A 12378-nucleotide genomic window follows, 5' to 3' on the forward strand; every position below is an offset into this window, starting at 1 on the left:
GCTTCCCACTTTGTTCTTCTTTTTCAGTAATGCTTTAGATACCCAGGGCCTCTTTCTCTTCCATATGAAGTTGGTGATTTGTTTCTCCATCTCATTAAAGAATGTCACTGGAATATGGATCGGAATTGAATTAAATATATAGATCGTTTTTGGTAGAATAGATATTTTTATAAAGTTAAGTCTTCCTAGCCATGAGCAAGGTATGTTTTTCCACTTCTGTAGGTCCCTTTTGGTTTCTCGCAGAAGTGAATTGTAGTTTTCTTTCTATAAGTCTTTCACATCTCTGGTAAAATTTATTCCTAAGTATTTTATCTTCTTGGTAGCTACTGTAAATGGTATTGATATGATGATTCCTCATCGATGTTCTTTTTGTTGGTATAGAGGAATCCAACTGATTTTTGTATGTTTATCTTGTATCCCGATACTCTGCTGAACTCCATTAGTTTCAGTAGTTTTCTGGAGGATTCCTTAGGGTTTTCTGTGTATAAGATCACGTCATCTGCAAATAGAGATAATTTTACTTCTTCCCTGCCAATCTGGATGCAGATTTCTTTATCTAGCCTAATTGCTCTGGCTAGGAACTCCAGCACAATGTTGAATAAGAGCAGTGATAAAGGGCGTCCTCTTCTGTTTCCCGACCTCAAGGAGAATGCTTTCAGGCTCTCTCCATTTAGGATGATGTTCGCTGTTGGCTTTGTATAAATGCCCTTTATTATGTTGAGGATTTTCCTTCTATTCCTATATTGCTGAGAGTTTTGATCATGAATGGGTGTTGTACTTTGTCAAATGCCTTTTCTGCATCAATTGATAAAATCATGTGATTCTTCTCTTTGGTTTTATTTATATGATGGGTTACATTAATTGTTTTTCTAATGTTGCACCATCCCTGCATACCTGGTATGAATCCCACTTGGCCATGGTGAATTATTTTTCTTGATATGTTGTTGAATTGTACTGGCTAGAGTTTTGTTGAGGATTTTTGCATCTAAGTTCATGAGGGATAAAAGTTCATGAGGGATATAGGCCTGTAATTTTCTTTTTTTGTGGTGTCTTTACCTGGTTTGGGTATTGTGGATATGGTGGATTCGTAGAGTGATTTTGGTAGTATTCCATCCTTTTCTATGCTCTGAAATATCTTCAGTAGTAGTGGTGTTAACCCTTCTCTGAAAGTTTGGTAGAACTCTGCAGTGAAGCCGTCTGGGCCAGGGCATTTTTTTGTTGAGAGTTTTTTGATTACCTTTTCAATTTCTTCATTTGTTATGGGTCTATTTAGTTTTTCTACCTCTGTGTTAGTTTAGGTAGGTAGTGTGTTTCTAGGAATTCATCCATTTCTTCTAGGTTTTCAAATTTGTTTGAGTACAATTTTTCATAGTAATCAGATATGATTCTTTTAATTTCAGTTGGATCTGTTGTAATATCACCCATCTCATTTCTTATTCAGGTTATTTGCTTCCTCTCCTGTTTTACTTTTGTCAGTTTGGCCAGTGGTTTATTAATTTTGTTGATATTTTCAAAGAACCAGCTTTTGGTCTTGTTAATTCTTTCATTTTTTTTTCTGTTTTCTATTTCATTTAGTTCTGCTCTAAGTTTTATTATTTGTTTTCTTCTGGTGCCTGTGGGTTTCTTTTGTTGCTCTCTTTCTGTTCAAATTGTAGGGATAATTCTTTGATTTTGGCCCTTTCTTCTTTTTCGATGTGTGCATTCATTGATATAAATTGACCTCTGAGCACTGCTTTCATTGTGTCCCAAAGGTTCTGATAGGAAGTGTTTTCATTCTCATTGGATTCTATGAATTTCTTTTTTCCATCCTTAATGTCTTCTATAATCCAATCTTTTTTGAGCAGGGTATTGTTCAGTTTCCAAGGTTTGATTTCTTTTCCCTGATTTTTCTGTTATTGATTTCTACTTTTATGGCCTTATGGTCAGAGAAGATGCTTTGTAATATTTCAATGTTTTGGATTCTGCTAAGGCTTGCTTTATGAGCTAATATGTGGTCTATTCTAGAGAATGTTCCATGTGCACTAGAAAAGAAAGTATACTTGGTTGCTGTTGGGTGGAGTGTTCTGTATATGTCTATGAGGTCAAGTTGGTTGATTGTGGCATTTAGGTCTTCTCTGTCTTTATTGAGCTTCTTTCTGGATGTCCTGTCCTTCACCAAAAGTGGTGTGTTGAAGTCTCTTACTATTATTGTGTAGCTGTCTATCTAACTTTTCAATGCTGATACAGTTTGTTTTATGTATCTTGCAGCCCTCTCACTGGGTGCATAAATATTTAATATGGTTATATCTTCTTTGTGTATTGTCCCTTTATTCATTATATAGTGTCCTTCCTTATTCTTTATGATGGATTTAACTTGAAAGTCTATTTTGTCAGAAATTAATATTGCCACTCCTGCTCTTTTTTTTGATTGTTGTTTGCTTGATATATTTTTTTCCATCCTTTGAGTTTTAGTTTGTTTGTGTCTCTAAGTCTAAGGTGTGTCTCTTGTAGGCAGCATATAGACGGATCATGTTTTTTTAATCCATTCTGCCACTCTCTATCTATGGGTGCATTTAGTCCATTTACATTCAGGGTAATTATTATTATTTTTTTTTATGGATAGGTTTGAATTTAGTGCTATCATTTTGATGTCTTTTTTTTGTGTGTTGACAGTTTCTTTTTCCCACTTAATTTTATACACTGAGTAGATTATCTTTATTGTCTTTTCCTCATATTCGTTGTTGATTTTGTTACTGGTGAGTCTCTATTTTTTTCTTGTATTTTATTTTGGTGAGTAGGATAGTTTGCTTTGTGGTTACTTTATTATTTACCCCTATTTTTCTAAATTTAAACTTAACTTTTAATTCTTTGTATCGCCGTTATCTCCCTCTCCATATGGAAGGTCTATGATTACATTTCTTAGTCCCTCTTTATTGTTTTTACGTTGTCTTCTTTTCTATAATAACATCGATGTTACCCTGTTTTGAACTTATTTTGTTTTTAAATCTTGCTTTGTTTTTTTTGATTTCCCTGTCTGGGTTGACTTCTGATTGCTCTGCCCAGTGTTCTAGTCTTGGGTCGATACCTGATATTATTGATTTTCTAACCAAGGAACTCCCTTTAGTATTTCTTGTAGTTTTGGTTTGGTTTTTACAGATTCCCTAAACTTCTGTTTACCTGGAAATGTCTAATTTCAGCCTCATATTTAAGAGACAGTTTTGCTGGATATATGATTCTTAGCTGGCAATTTTTTTCCTTCAATTTTTTAAATAAGTCATCCCATTGCCTTCTTGCCTGCATGGTTTCTGCCAAGTAGTCCAAGCTTATTCTTCTTGGCTCTCCTTTGTAGGTGACTTTTCATTTAACCCTAGCCGCTCTTAAAATTCTCTGTTTATCTTTGGTTTTGGTAAGTTTGATTATAATATGTCTTGGTGACTTTCTTTTAACATCCACCTTATGTGGAGTTCAATGAGTATCTTGGATAGATATCTTCTCATCTTTCATGATATCAAGGAAGTTTTCTGCCAACGAATCGTCAACAATTATCTCTATATTTTCTGTTATCCCTCCCTGTTCTGGTGCTCCAGTCACAAGAATCCCAAATGGTTCTTAAGGCTTCTTTTTTTTTTTTTAATTCTTTTATCTGATTTTTCTTCAAATATATTAGTTCCAAGTGATTTATCTTCAAGTTCAGAAATTCTGGCTTCTACTTGCTTAATTCTGCTCCTCTGACTTTCTATTGAGTTGTCTAATTCTGTAATTTTATTGTTAATCTTCTGAATTTCTGATTGCTGCCTGCTTATGGATTTTTCCAGTTTATTAAATTTTTCATTATGTTCCTGAATAATATTTCTAATTTCTTCAATTGCTTTATCTGTGTGTTCCTTCTCTTGTTCTGTGTATTGCCTCATTTCCTTCCTTATGTCTTGAAGGGTTTTGTGTATTAATCTTTTGTATTCTGGTTCTGCTAATTCCAGGAATGCACTTTCATCTATAAGATCCCTGGGTTCTTTGTTTTGAGAGCCTGCTGAGGTGATCACGGTCTGTTTCTTTATGCGACTCGATATTGACTGTTGTCTCTGAGCCATCTATAAGTTATTGCATTAGTTTATGCTTGCTTACTGTGTCATAGATTCTTGTTTTGTTTTGTTATGCCCAGATGGGTGGCTTGAGTGAGCGAGCTTGATTATTTTCACCTTTGTAGCTCTGACGTCCTGTCCCCAGATGGCTAGAGCTGTTACCAGGTATATCAGTCTACGAGCCCATTCACTTTTCTTGTATGAATTCATCTCAGGTGTCCAGGTAGCTAATCATCGAGTGTGTGGTATAGGCTCTGTCCTACAGTCTTAGAGGGGTAGGGGAGATTGGTGTATGTACCAGTATCTGATTGCAGCAGGGGGTCACACTCCGAACAAGGCAGAGGGCTGAGAAGCAACCCCCGAGAGTCTCTGAGGAAAGCGCGTCCCTGTTCCCTAGAGAGTGCAGGTGGTTGGGTTCTGGAGATGGACTGTGGGCACCCAATGTTTTTGCTTTTAAGGACTGGGATGTACCAGTTATCCTTGGACCCCTGTCGTGGGTAGCTGGGTGACCTGGGTGGAGCTATCAGTCCTTAGATCCCTGATGTGGGTACGTGAGGACCCTGTTTAATAGGCAAAGCAATGTCAAATATCAAACACCCACCTCTCCACCATACAGCTGAAATGGTTGGAGTCTGCCAACAAGGGCCCATTCTCCTGAAATAGGCCCACACTGGTCCATGCAGAAGGGAAAGGTGCTCAAGTCAGTGGACTGTTTATGCTTGGACAAGAGCCACTTCTGTCCTGAGCTCCTCCAGTTAGTGGAGCTGGCAAATTATCTTTTCCCCCAGTTGCAAATTTTTTCCTTCTCCAAGGCTGGGACGATGGCTCTAGGCCCTCAAGAGGGCCTATCTCAGGCCCAGGGAATTCAGCCACTGAAGCTGGCCTGGGGGTGGGGGAGCACGGTATAATATACGCAAGTATTTAGCTTTTGCTGAGAGCGCCGTTCTTCTCTGGTTCTGGAGGTGTGAGTAGGCTGTGTGGCTGGCTCTTCTCCCTGAGGAAACTGTGGCCGAATGCTAGTACCAGCCCACCGCTGCTGCTCCAGGAATGGTGCCTGAGGGCTCCCCGCGATTCAGGTCCAGTAACTGCTCTCCGCTTCTGAACGGTGTCTTCCTCCCCCTGCCCCTCAGTTCATTTTCTAAGCTTGCCTTTGATGCTCAGAGCTCCTAGCTTGTCATAAATATGCTCGTTTCACTTGTTTTTTCAGGTCTTTGTTGTAAAGAGGGCTCGCAGGAAGAGACTGTCTATTCCACCATCTTGGCTCTGCTTGTCTTTTTTTTTTTTTTTTAATGGGGATTTGGGGAAGTCATCAGAGATCTTTACCAAGAACTTCAAGGAGACAACACTAGTTTGAATCAGATTCTAACTCTGAAATGTCAACACATTTTTCTGGATAATTTCCTGTGGTTTGGGATCTTAATTTGGGAGCAATATTTAGTATTCCATTTTGAAGGGTTTGCTTTCAAAAAGGATATTGCTTTCCAGACTTTCTTAACCAAATGCATTTCCCAAGAGCAGAAAACATGTGAAAAATCCTATTGGCATGCTTATTTCTCCAGGGTCTCAGTCTCCCCTCAGAAACGTACACTCTTGTACAGAACCTTCTGTAACTGTCATTTTTTTTTTTTTTAATATGAGGGCTTGTTTTCACACCAGTGCATAAACTGGGTGGAAGATGCCATTGCTACCATTTCTATTTTGATAGAACAGAAGGGCATGTGAGTGTGTCACTGGGGGATGCTGTGTCACCCCTTGCCTTTCGTAGACACGCAGTCATCACAGAGTCCCTGTAGGCACTTCCTCTTGGGTAGGGAAAAATCACGGGTACTTTACAATGTGGCTTCTTAGCAGCTATTTTTCCCACAAAAAATATTCTGAGGGCAGGGCTTGGGAGAAAATCTCCCATTTTAAAATCAGCTTATTTTTTCTTATGAAGAAGTAACATGGTTCTAAAAACCAGAAAAACAAACAAAAAAAACCCGTTGCCATCTAGTCGATTCCAACTCAGGACAGAGTACAACTGCCCCATAGGGTTTCTAAGGAGTGGCTGGTAGATTCGAACTGCCAACCTTTTGCTTAGAAGCCAAGCACTTAACCACTGCCCCTCCAGGGCTTCAGCATGGTTCTACCCACCTATAATTAGAAATGTTTGCTTACTCACATATTCACATTGCCCAAGCTCCTCTTTAAATTGGAGTTCTAATCCGAATTATAAGATGTGACTTTATCTGGTCATTACTTTGCTGAAGGTTGAGAACCCACCCACTGGGGGAGTTTGGAACTTATCTGGGAATGAACCTCTGTGGCTGGAACAGCTGAGCGGCAAAGAGGAAAGCTTGACATTTGAATGGCTGGTGCCCCTCAAGCCCTCACTTAAGGGAGGGAGACCTTGAGCCCATCCTTTCATGCCGGGAACAGTGGCACCTTGGTCTCTGGGTCCCGAGCTCTCTAAGAAAGATTATTTTTAGCCTTAAGGTTATATGAAGTGTTTTTCAGGGTGGAGAGGGATTAATTTGATGGGATCCTTTGAGAAAGTGCAAACTCTCCCCTGGGTTTCTTCTTTACCTGTTTTGGCATAACCTATCAGAGTCCTTTGGACAAAGACATCAAACATTACTGCCTTCTACTTTGGACTAATTTTTCCTTCAGTTTCCAGGAGTGGAGAGTGGGTAAGAAAGAAGTAATGCTACAGATAAAAAAGAAATAACTGACCCCATTTCCAGTGGTTGAGCTTCTCGCCAAGTAGGTAGATGCTGGCTATAAGGAGGTAGCTGAGAGAGAAGAAGGCTGCTAGACCCACTGGGCTGAGCTTGGCAAACACAGGATACACCCACGTACCAGTCTCGGAGTAGATCCATAGGACCCTGCACAAAATGACAAGTCACAACAATTAGGATAGCAGGAGAGCAGCAAGCCATTTTCTCTTCAGCATCCATGGGATTCTGGAGCCCCATCAGTGATAACTGTCAACTGCTAAAACATTCCACAAAGCAACACAAGTGAGTCTTTTTTGGGTAAATAGATTTGATTCAATAAGACACTCTGTCTCATGGGCTGGGTTTGGCTGTTTTGCCTAATCCATTAGGATTCAATGTTGGTAAAAGAATATGGGAGAGTATCAAACACATCATTAGCCAAAAGGAAACGTGTGAGAATGGGAATTATTCCTTTCCCTGATATGTATGACTGCTGGGACACTGAACCTGCTAAGATGGTGTCTTAGTCATCTAGTGCTGCTATAACAGAAATACCACAAGTGGGTGGCTTTAACAAACAGAAGTTTATTCCCTCACTGTCTAGTAGGCTAGATGTCCAAATAAAGGGCATTAGCTCCAGGGGAAGGCTTTCTCTGTCAACTCTGGAGAAAGGTCCTCATCATCAATCTTCCCTTGGACTAGGAGCTTCTCTGTGCAGGAACCCTGGGTCCAAGGGACATGCTCTGCTCCCAGCATTGCTTTCTTGGTGGTACAAGGTTCTCAACTCTCTACTTGCTTCACTTTACACACCCCAGGGAAACTCCCTTTACATTGGATCAGGGATGTGACCTGAGCAAGGGTGCTATCTCCCACCCTAATCCTTTTAACTGCAGGCAGAGATAATGATTTATAACACATAAGAAAATCACAAAATGGAGGACAACCACGCAATACTGAAAATCATGGCCTAATCAAGTTGACACATATTTTGGGGGGACACAGTTCAATCCATGATGGATGGCGTCCATTTTTTGCTAGCTACTGGCCAGAGAAGTGGAGTTTTTTTTTTTTTTTTTGTACCTGAGAGGCAGGCGCAGCTTGCCACTAGATCTCCAAAGCTACTGGGGTAGGAAGCACAGAGATGAAGTGCTATTGCTCTGATACAATATGCCTGGAATCTAATTGTTGGTCCTGATTTTAGCTAATGGAGTTAGCAATGGATAGGGTGTTAAGTAGGAATGGATGGGTAACAGTGAGGCTCAGGTGTTGCTCATGTGAGGAAAGCTTGTAAGTCATTCGTGTAAAACAAAAGAAGGAAAAGAAATTCTAGGAACGGAGCCGCTATGTCTAAATGCAGCCTAAAAATGCAGTTTTCTGGAAACCAACTGCACTGAATGATGCCAAAGTCTGAAATAACTTTTAAAATTAAATATGAGGAAGATGACGTATCAGCTACAGTTTATAACTGGTTAAGAGTACATAATCTAGAACCAGGCTGATGTGGTTCAAATCCTACTCCGCTGCCTATTAGCTGTGTTACCTTCAGCAATTTATTCAACCTTTCTGTCCTGCTCCTTCCATGTGTCAGGTAAGAATCCTAATAGTACACGCCTTGTAAGGTGGTTGCAAGGATAAGGATAGTTAACACATGTAACTACATTCAATATAATATATAATCATTTATAAAAAAAAAAAAATCATTTATATAAAGGCTCAAATGCTTCTATCCCCACTGAGGATGGCACAGTGCGAATCTTCTCAGCCATCTTTCTTTGAGGTTGCTTACCTCTTGGAACATTCAGGATAGGCAAGGAACAACATTTGAATTGGAGTGATTAAAACAACATAGGTTTATTCCCCATTACGTTCACTGTGGGTCTCTAGGGGCATTCTTCAACACCCACGGAAGCAGCAGTCAAGAAATCAAAAGACACATTGCATTGGGCAAATCTGCTGCAAAAGACCTCTTCAAAGTGTTGAAAAGCAAAGATGTCACCTTGAAGACTAAGGTGTGTCTGACCCAAGCCATGGTGTTTTCAATCGCCTCATATGCATGTGAAAGCTGGACAATGAATAAGGAAGACCGAAGAAGAATCGACATCTTTGAATTGTGGTGTTGGCAAAGAATATTGAATATAACATGGGCTGCCAAAAGAACCAACAAATCTGTCTTAGAAGAAGTACAACCAGAATGCTCCTTAGAAGCAAGGACGGGTAGACTATGTCTTACATACTTTGGATACGTTGACAGGAGGGATCAGTCCCTGGAGAAGGACATCATGCTTGGTAAAGTAGATGGCCAGTGAAAAAGAGGAATACCCTCAATGAGATGGACTGATACAGTGCCTGCAACAATGGGCTTACACATAACAACAATTGTGAGGATGGCACAGGACCGAGCAGTGTTTTGTTCTGTTGTACATAGGGTTGCTATGAGTCAGAACTGACTCGATGGTACCCAACAACAACAACAGGGGCATTCTGGTAGCCCTCAGGCTGACAGAGCAGCCATCATCTTGAATTTTGTCAATCACTTGGCCAGAGGGAAAAGTGATCACAGGACATCTTGTATTGGCACAATTAAATGCCCAGAACTTGTTAATACTCCCTCCCAACCACAAGGAGGTCAGGAGTGCAATCATATCTAGATTGGAAGAGGGTAGAGGAGAGGAAGAAATGGAAATATCTGGTGAACATCCCTCATGACTACCACATCTCCCAACCTGATTTGTATCCAAAACCCCTTGACTTTTTGTGTGTGTGTGTGTGATTTAAGTGAAAGTTTACAAATCAAGTCAGTCCCTCATACAGAAATTTATATACACCTTGCTATATACGCCTAGTTGCTCTCCCCCCAATGAGACAGTACACTCCTTCGCTCCACTCCCTATTTTCATGTCCATTCAGCCAGCTTATGACCCCCTCTGCCCTCTCATCTCCCCTCCAGACAGGAGCTGCCCACATAGTCTCATGTGTCTGCTTGAGCCAAGAAGCTCACTCCTCACCAGTATCATTTTCTATCCCAGAGTCCAGTTCAATCCTTGTATGAAGAGTTGGCTTTGGGGATGGTTCCTGTCTTGGGGTAACAGAAGGCCTGGGGACCATGATCTCTGGGGTCCTTCTAGTCTCAGTCAGACCACTAAGTCTGGCCTTTTTATGAGAATTTGAGGTCTGCATTCCACTGCTCTCCTGTTCCCTCAGGTGTTCTCTGTTGTGTTCCCTGTCAGGGCAGTATCAGTTGTAGCTGGGCACCATCTAGTTCATCTGGTCTCAGGCTGATGCAGTCTCTGGTGTATGTGGCCCTTTCTGTCTCTTGGGCTCATTAATACCTTGTGTCTTTGGTGTTCTTCATTGTCCTTTGATCCAGGTGGGTTGAGACCAATTGATGCATCTTAGATGGCCGCTTGCTAGCGTTTAAGATCCCATACGCCTCTCTCCAAGGTGGTATGCAGAATGTTTTCTTAATAGATTTTATCATGCCAATTGACCTAGATGTCCCCTGAAACCATGGTCTACAAACCCCCGCCCTGCTATGCTGGTCTTTGAAGAGTTCAGTTTATTCAGGAAACTGTTTTGGTTTAGTCCAGTTGTGCCGACCTCTCCTGTATTGTGTTGTCTTTCCCTTCACCTAAAATATTTCTTATCTACTATCTAATTAGTGAATCCCCCTCTCCCGCCCCACTCTCATAACCATCAAAGAATATTTTCTTCTCTGTTTAAGCTATTTCTCAAGTTCTTATAATAGTGGTCTCATACGGTATTTCTCCTTTTGCAACTGACTCCCTTGCTGCTTTTCAATATGAATATGGTTTTTATATGAGTCTGAATGACTAACGTGGTCAGAAGTTTCTTTTTTTCTTAATCTCTGACTTAGACCTTAGTTTAAGATTCCTAATGACATCATGCCATTTTCTTCATTGGCTGGAAGCCCTCTGAATACTTCTACAGTGAGGTCAGAAAATAGGGCAATTGGATACTCCAGGTTGTCAAAGGAGTTCAGATGGAAGAATGAAACCCTGCACTTAATTAAGCTTTCAGAAAATCTCAAAGGTGAACTCTGTTGTTTCAAATACTTTATTTTTATTTGTAAAATATTTTGTGGGAGAAACAAGAGCTAATATTCAGGGCCAGGACTAGGGTGACGCAAGGGAATCATCTAAAGTGCAAAATTTAGAAAGGCATCACTGCTAGAATCGGCACATGGTCCCCAGTCCTGGCCCTTCCAGAATGAGGGGCAGAGAGTAAATATCTGCAAGTTGGTAGGGCTAAGGGCTTACAGTCAGGGAAGAGATCCGAATATTGTCCTACCAGGTTTCATTAATTTGTTTACTTTACTGACTTGAAATTAGGGCTCCCTAGTTCTTTGGAATCCTGGTGGCACAGTGGTTAAGAGCTCAGGTGCTAACTAAAAAATCAGGAGTTCAAATCCACCAGCCGCTCCTTGGAAACCCTGTGGGGCAGTTCTACTTTGTCCTATAGGGTCGCTGTGAGTCGCAATCGACTCGACAGCAATGGGTTAAGTTCCTATGCACATTTCTCTAAGACGTCTACAAATAAGGACATTTCCCTAGAGGCCTGAAAAGCTTGTTTATCTACTGCATTTTCGTTTCCTTCGGCATAAGATTCCAAAAGTAAAACTCCTGAGGTAAGTTAATGAATTCTGTATTTTCACAGAGAAAGTGCAAAGAAAGCTATAGGTGTGTTAACTGACAGTGGGAAAAGTAATGAAAATGCAAATAGAGTATCAGGCAAAGGTACAGGAATTTAATGAAGGGCAGGCAGCAGAAGGGTGGAGGCAGGGAAAGGTGGCACTGTCAGTGGGTATTACTTCTTTAGGGCACACCTACATTAATGCTAAAAAGAAAGGAAGGAAGGAAGGGAGAGAGGGAGGGAGGGAGGGGGAGTGGAGGGAGGAAAGGAAGGAAGGGAGAAAGAAAAAAAGGAAGAAATCAAATAATAAATAAAATGTACCAACTCCTGTAAAAACATTTGCCACAGGGAAGCATGACTGATAAGTTAAGAATAAGTTAAGAACAAGCACCACTTGGAGAAAGATTATAAAATGGAATAACAAATTGATTTTATGACTTTACCCTCTACCCATTAAGATTTCTTGCAGGATTAAAACCAAAAACCAAACCTTTTGCTATTGAGTTGATTCCGACTCACAGCAACCCTACAGGACAGATTAGAACTGCCCCATAGGGTTTCCAAGGAGTGGCTGGTGGCTTCAAACTGCCGACCTTTTGGTTAGCAGCCGAGCTCTTAACTACTGTACCACCAGGGCTGTTTCTTGAAGGATTAAAGTAGGCAAAATAAGAGTCCTTGGGTTTCTTATCTTTAACATTGAAAACATTGACTCAGCCCTACTATTTGCCAGGTGAAGGAGCACTGGTGGCATAGCGGTTAAAGCGCCGGGCTGCTAACTGAAAGATCAGCAGTTTGAACCCATCAGCTGCTCCTTGGGAGAAAGATGTGGTAGTCTGCTTCCATAAAGATTTACAGCCTTGGAAACCTTATGGAGCAGTTCTAATCTGTCTTATAGGGTCACTATGAGACAGACACGACGGCAACGGGTATATTTGCTGGGTATAGTACTGGGCACATCCATATGCCTTATCTCT

General features: G+C 40.8%; 1 protein-coding gene across 1 annotated transcript in view; it reads right to left on the minus strand.

Moving 5' to 3' along the window:
• The window catches only part of ADTRP (androgen dependent TFPI regulating protein), a 122097-nt gene that overhangs the window by 12403 nt on the left and 97316 nt on the right, over positions 1–12378 (minus strand). Inside the window, exon 5 of the mRNA XM_049883858.1 lies at positions 6771–6922. Within this exon, the coding sequence (XP_049739815.1) occupies positions 6771–6922 (152 nt within the window). The remainder of the gene's footprint in view (positions 1–6770; positions 6923–12378) is intronic.

This window comes from Elephas maximus, chromosome 1 (assembly GCF_024166365.1).
Source record: "Elephas maximus indicus isolate mEleMax1 chromosome 1, mEleMax1 primary haplotype, whole genome shotgun sequence".
NCBI classification, from domain to species: domain Eukaryota; kingdom Metazoa; phylum Chordata; class Mammalia; order Proboscidea; family Elephantidae; genus Elephas; species Elephas maximus.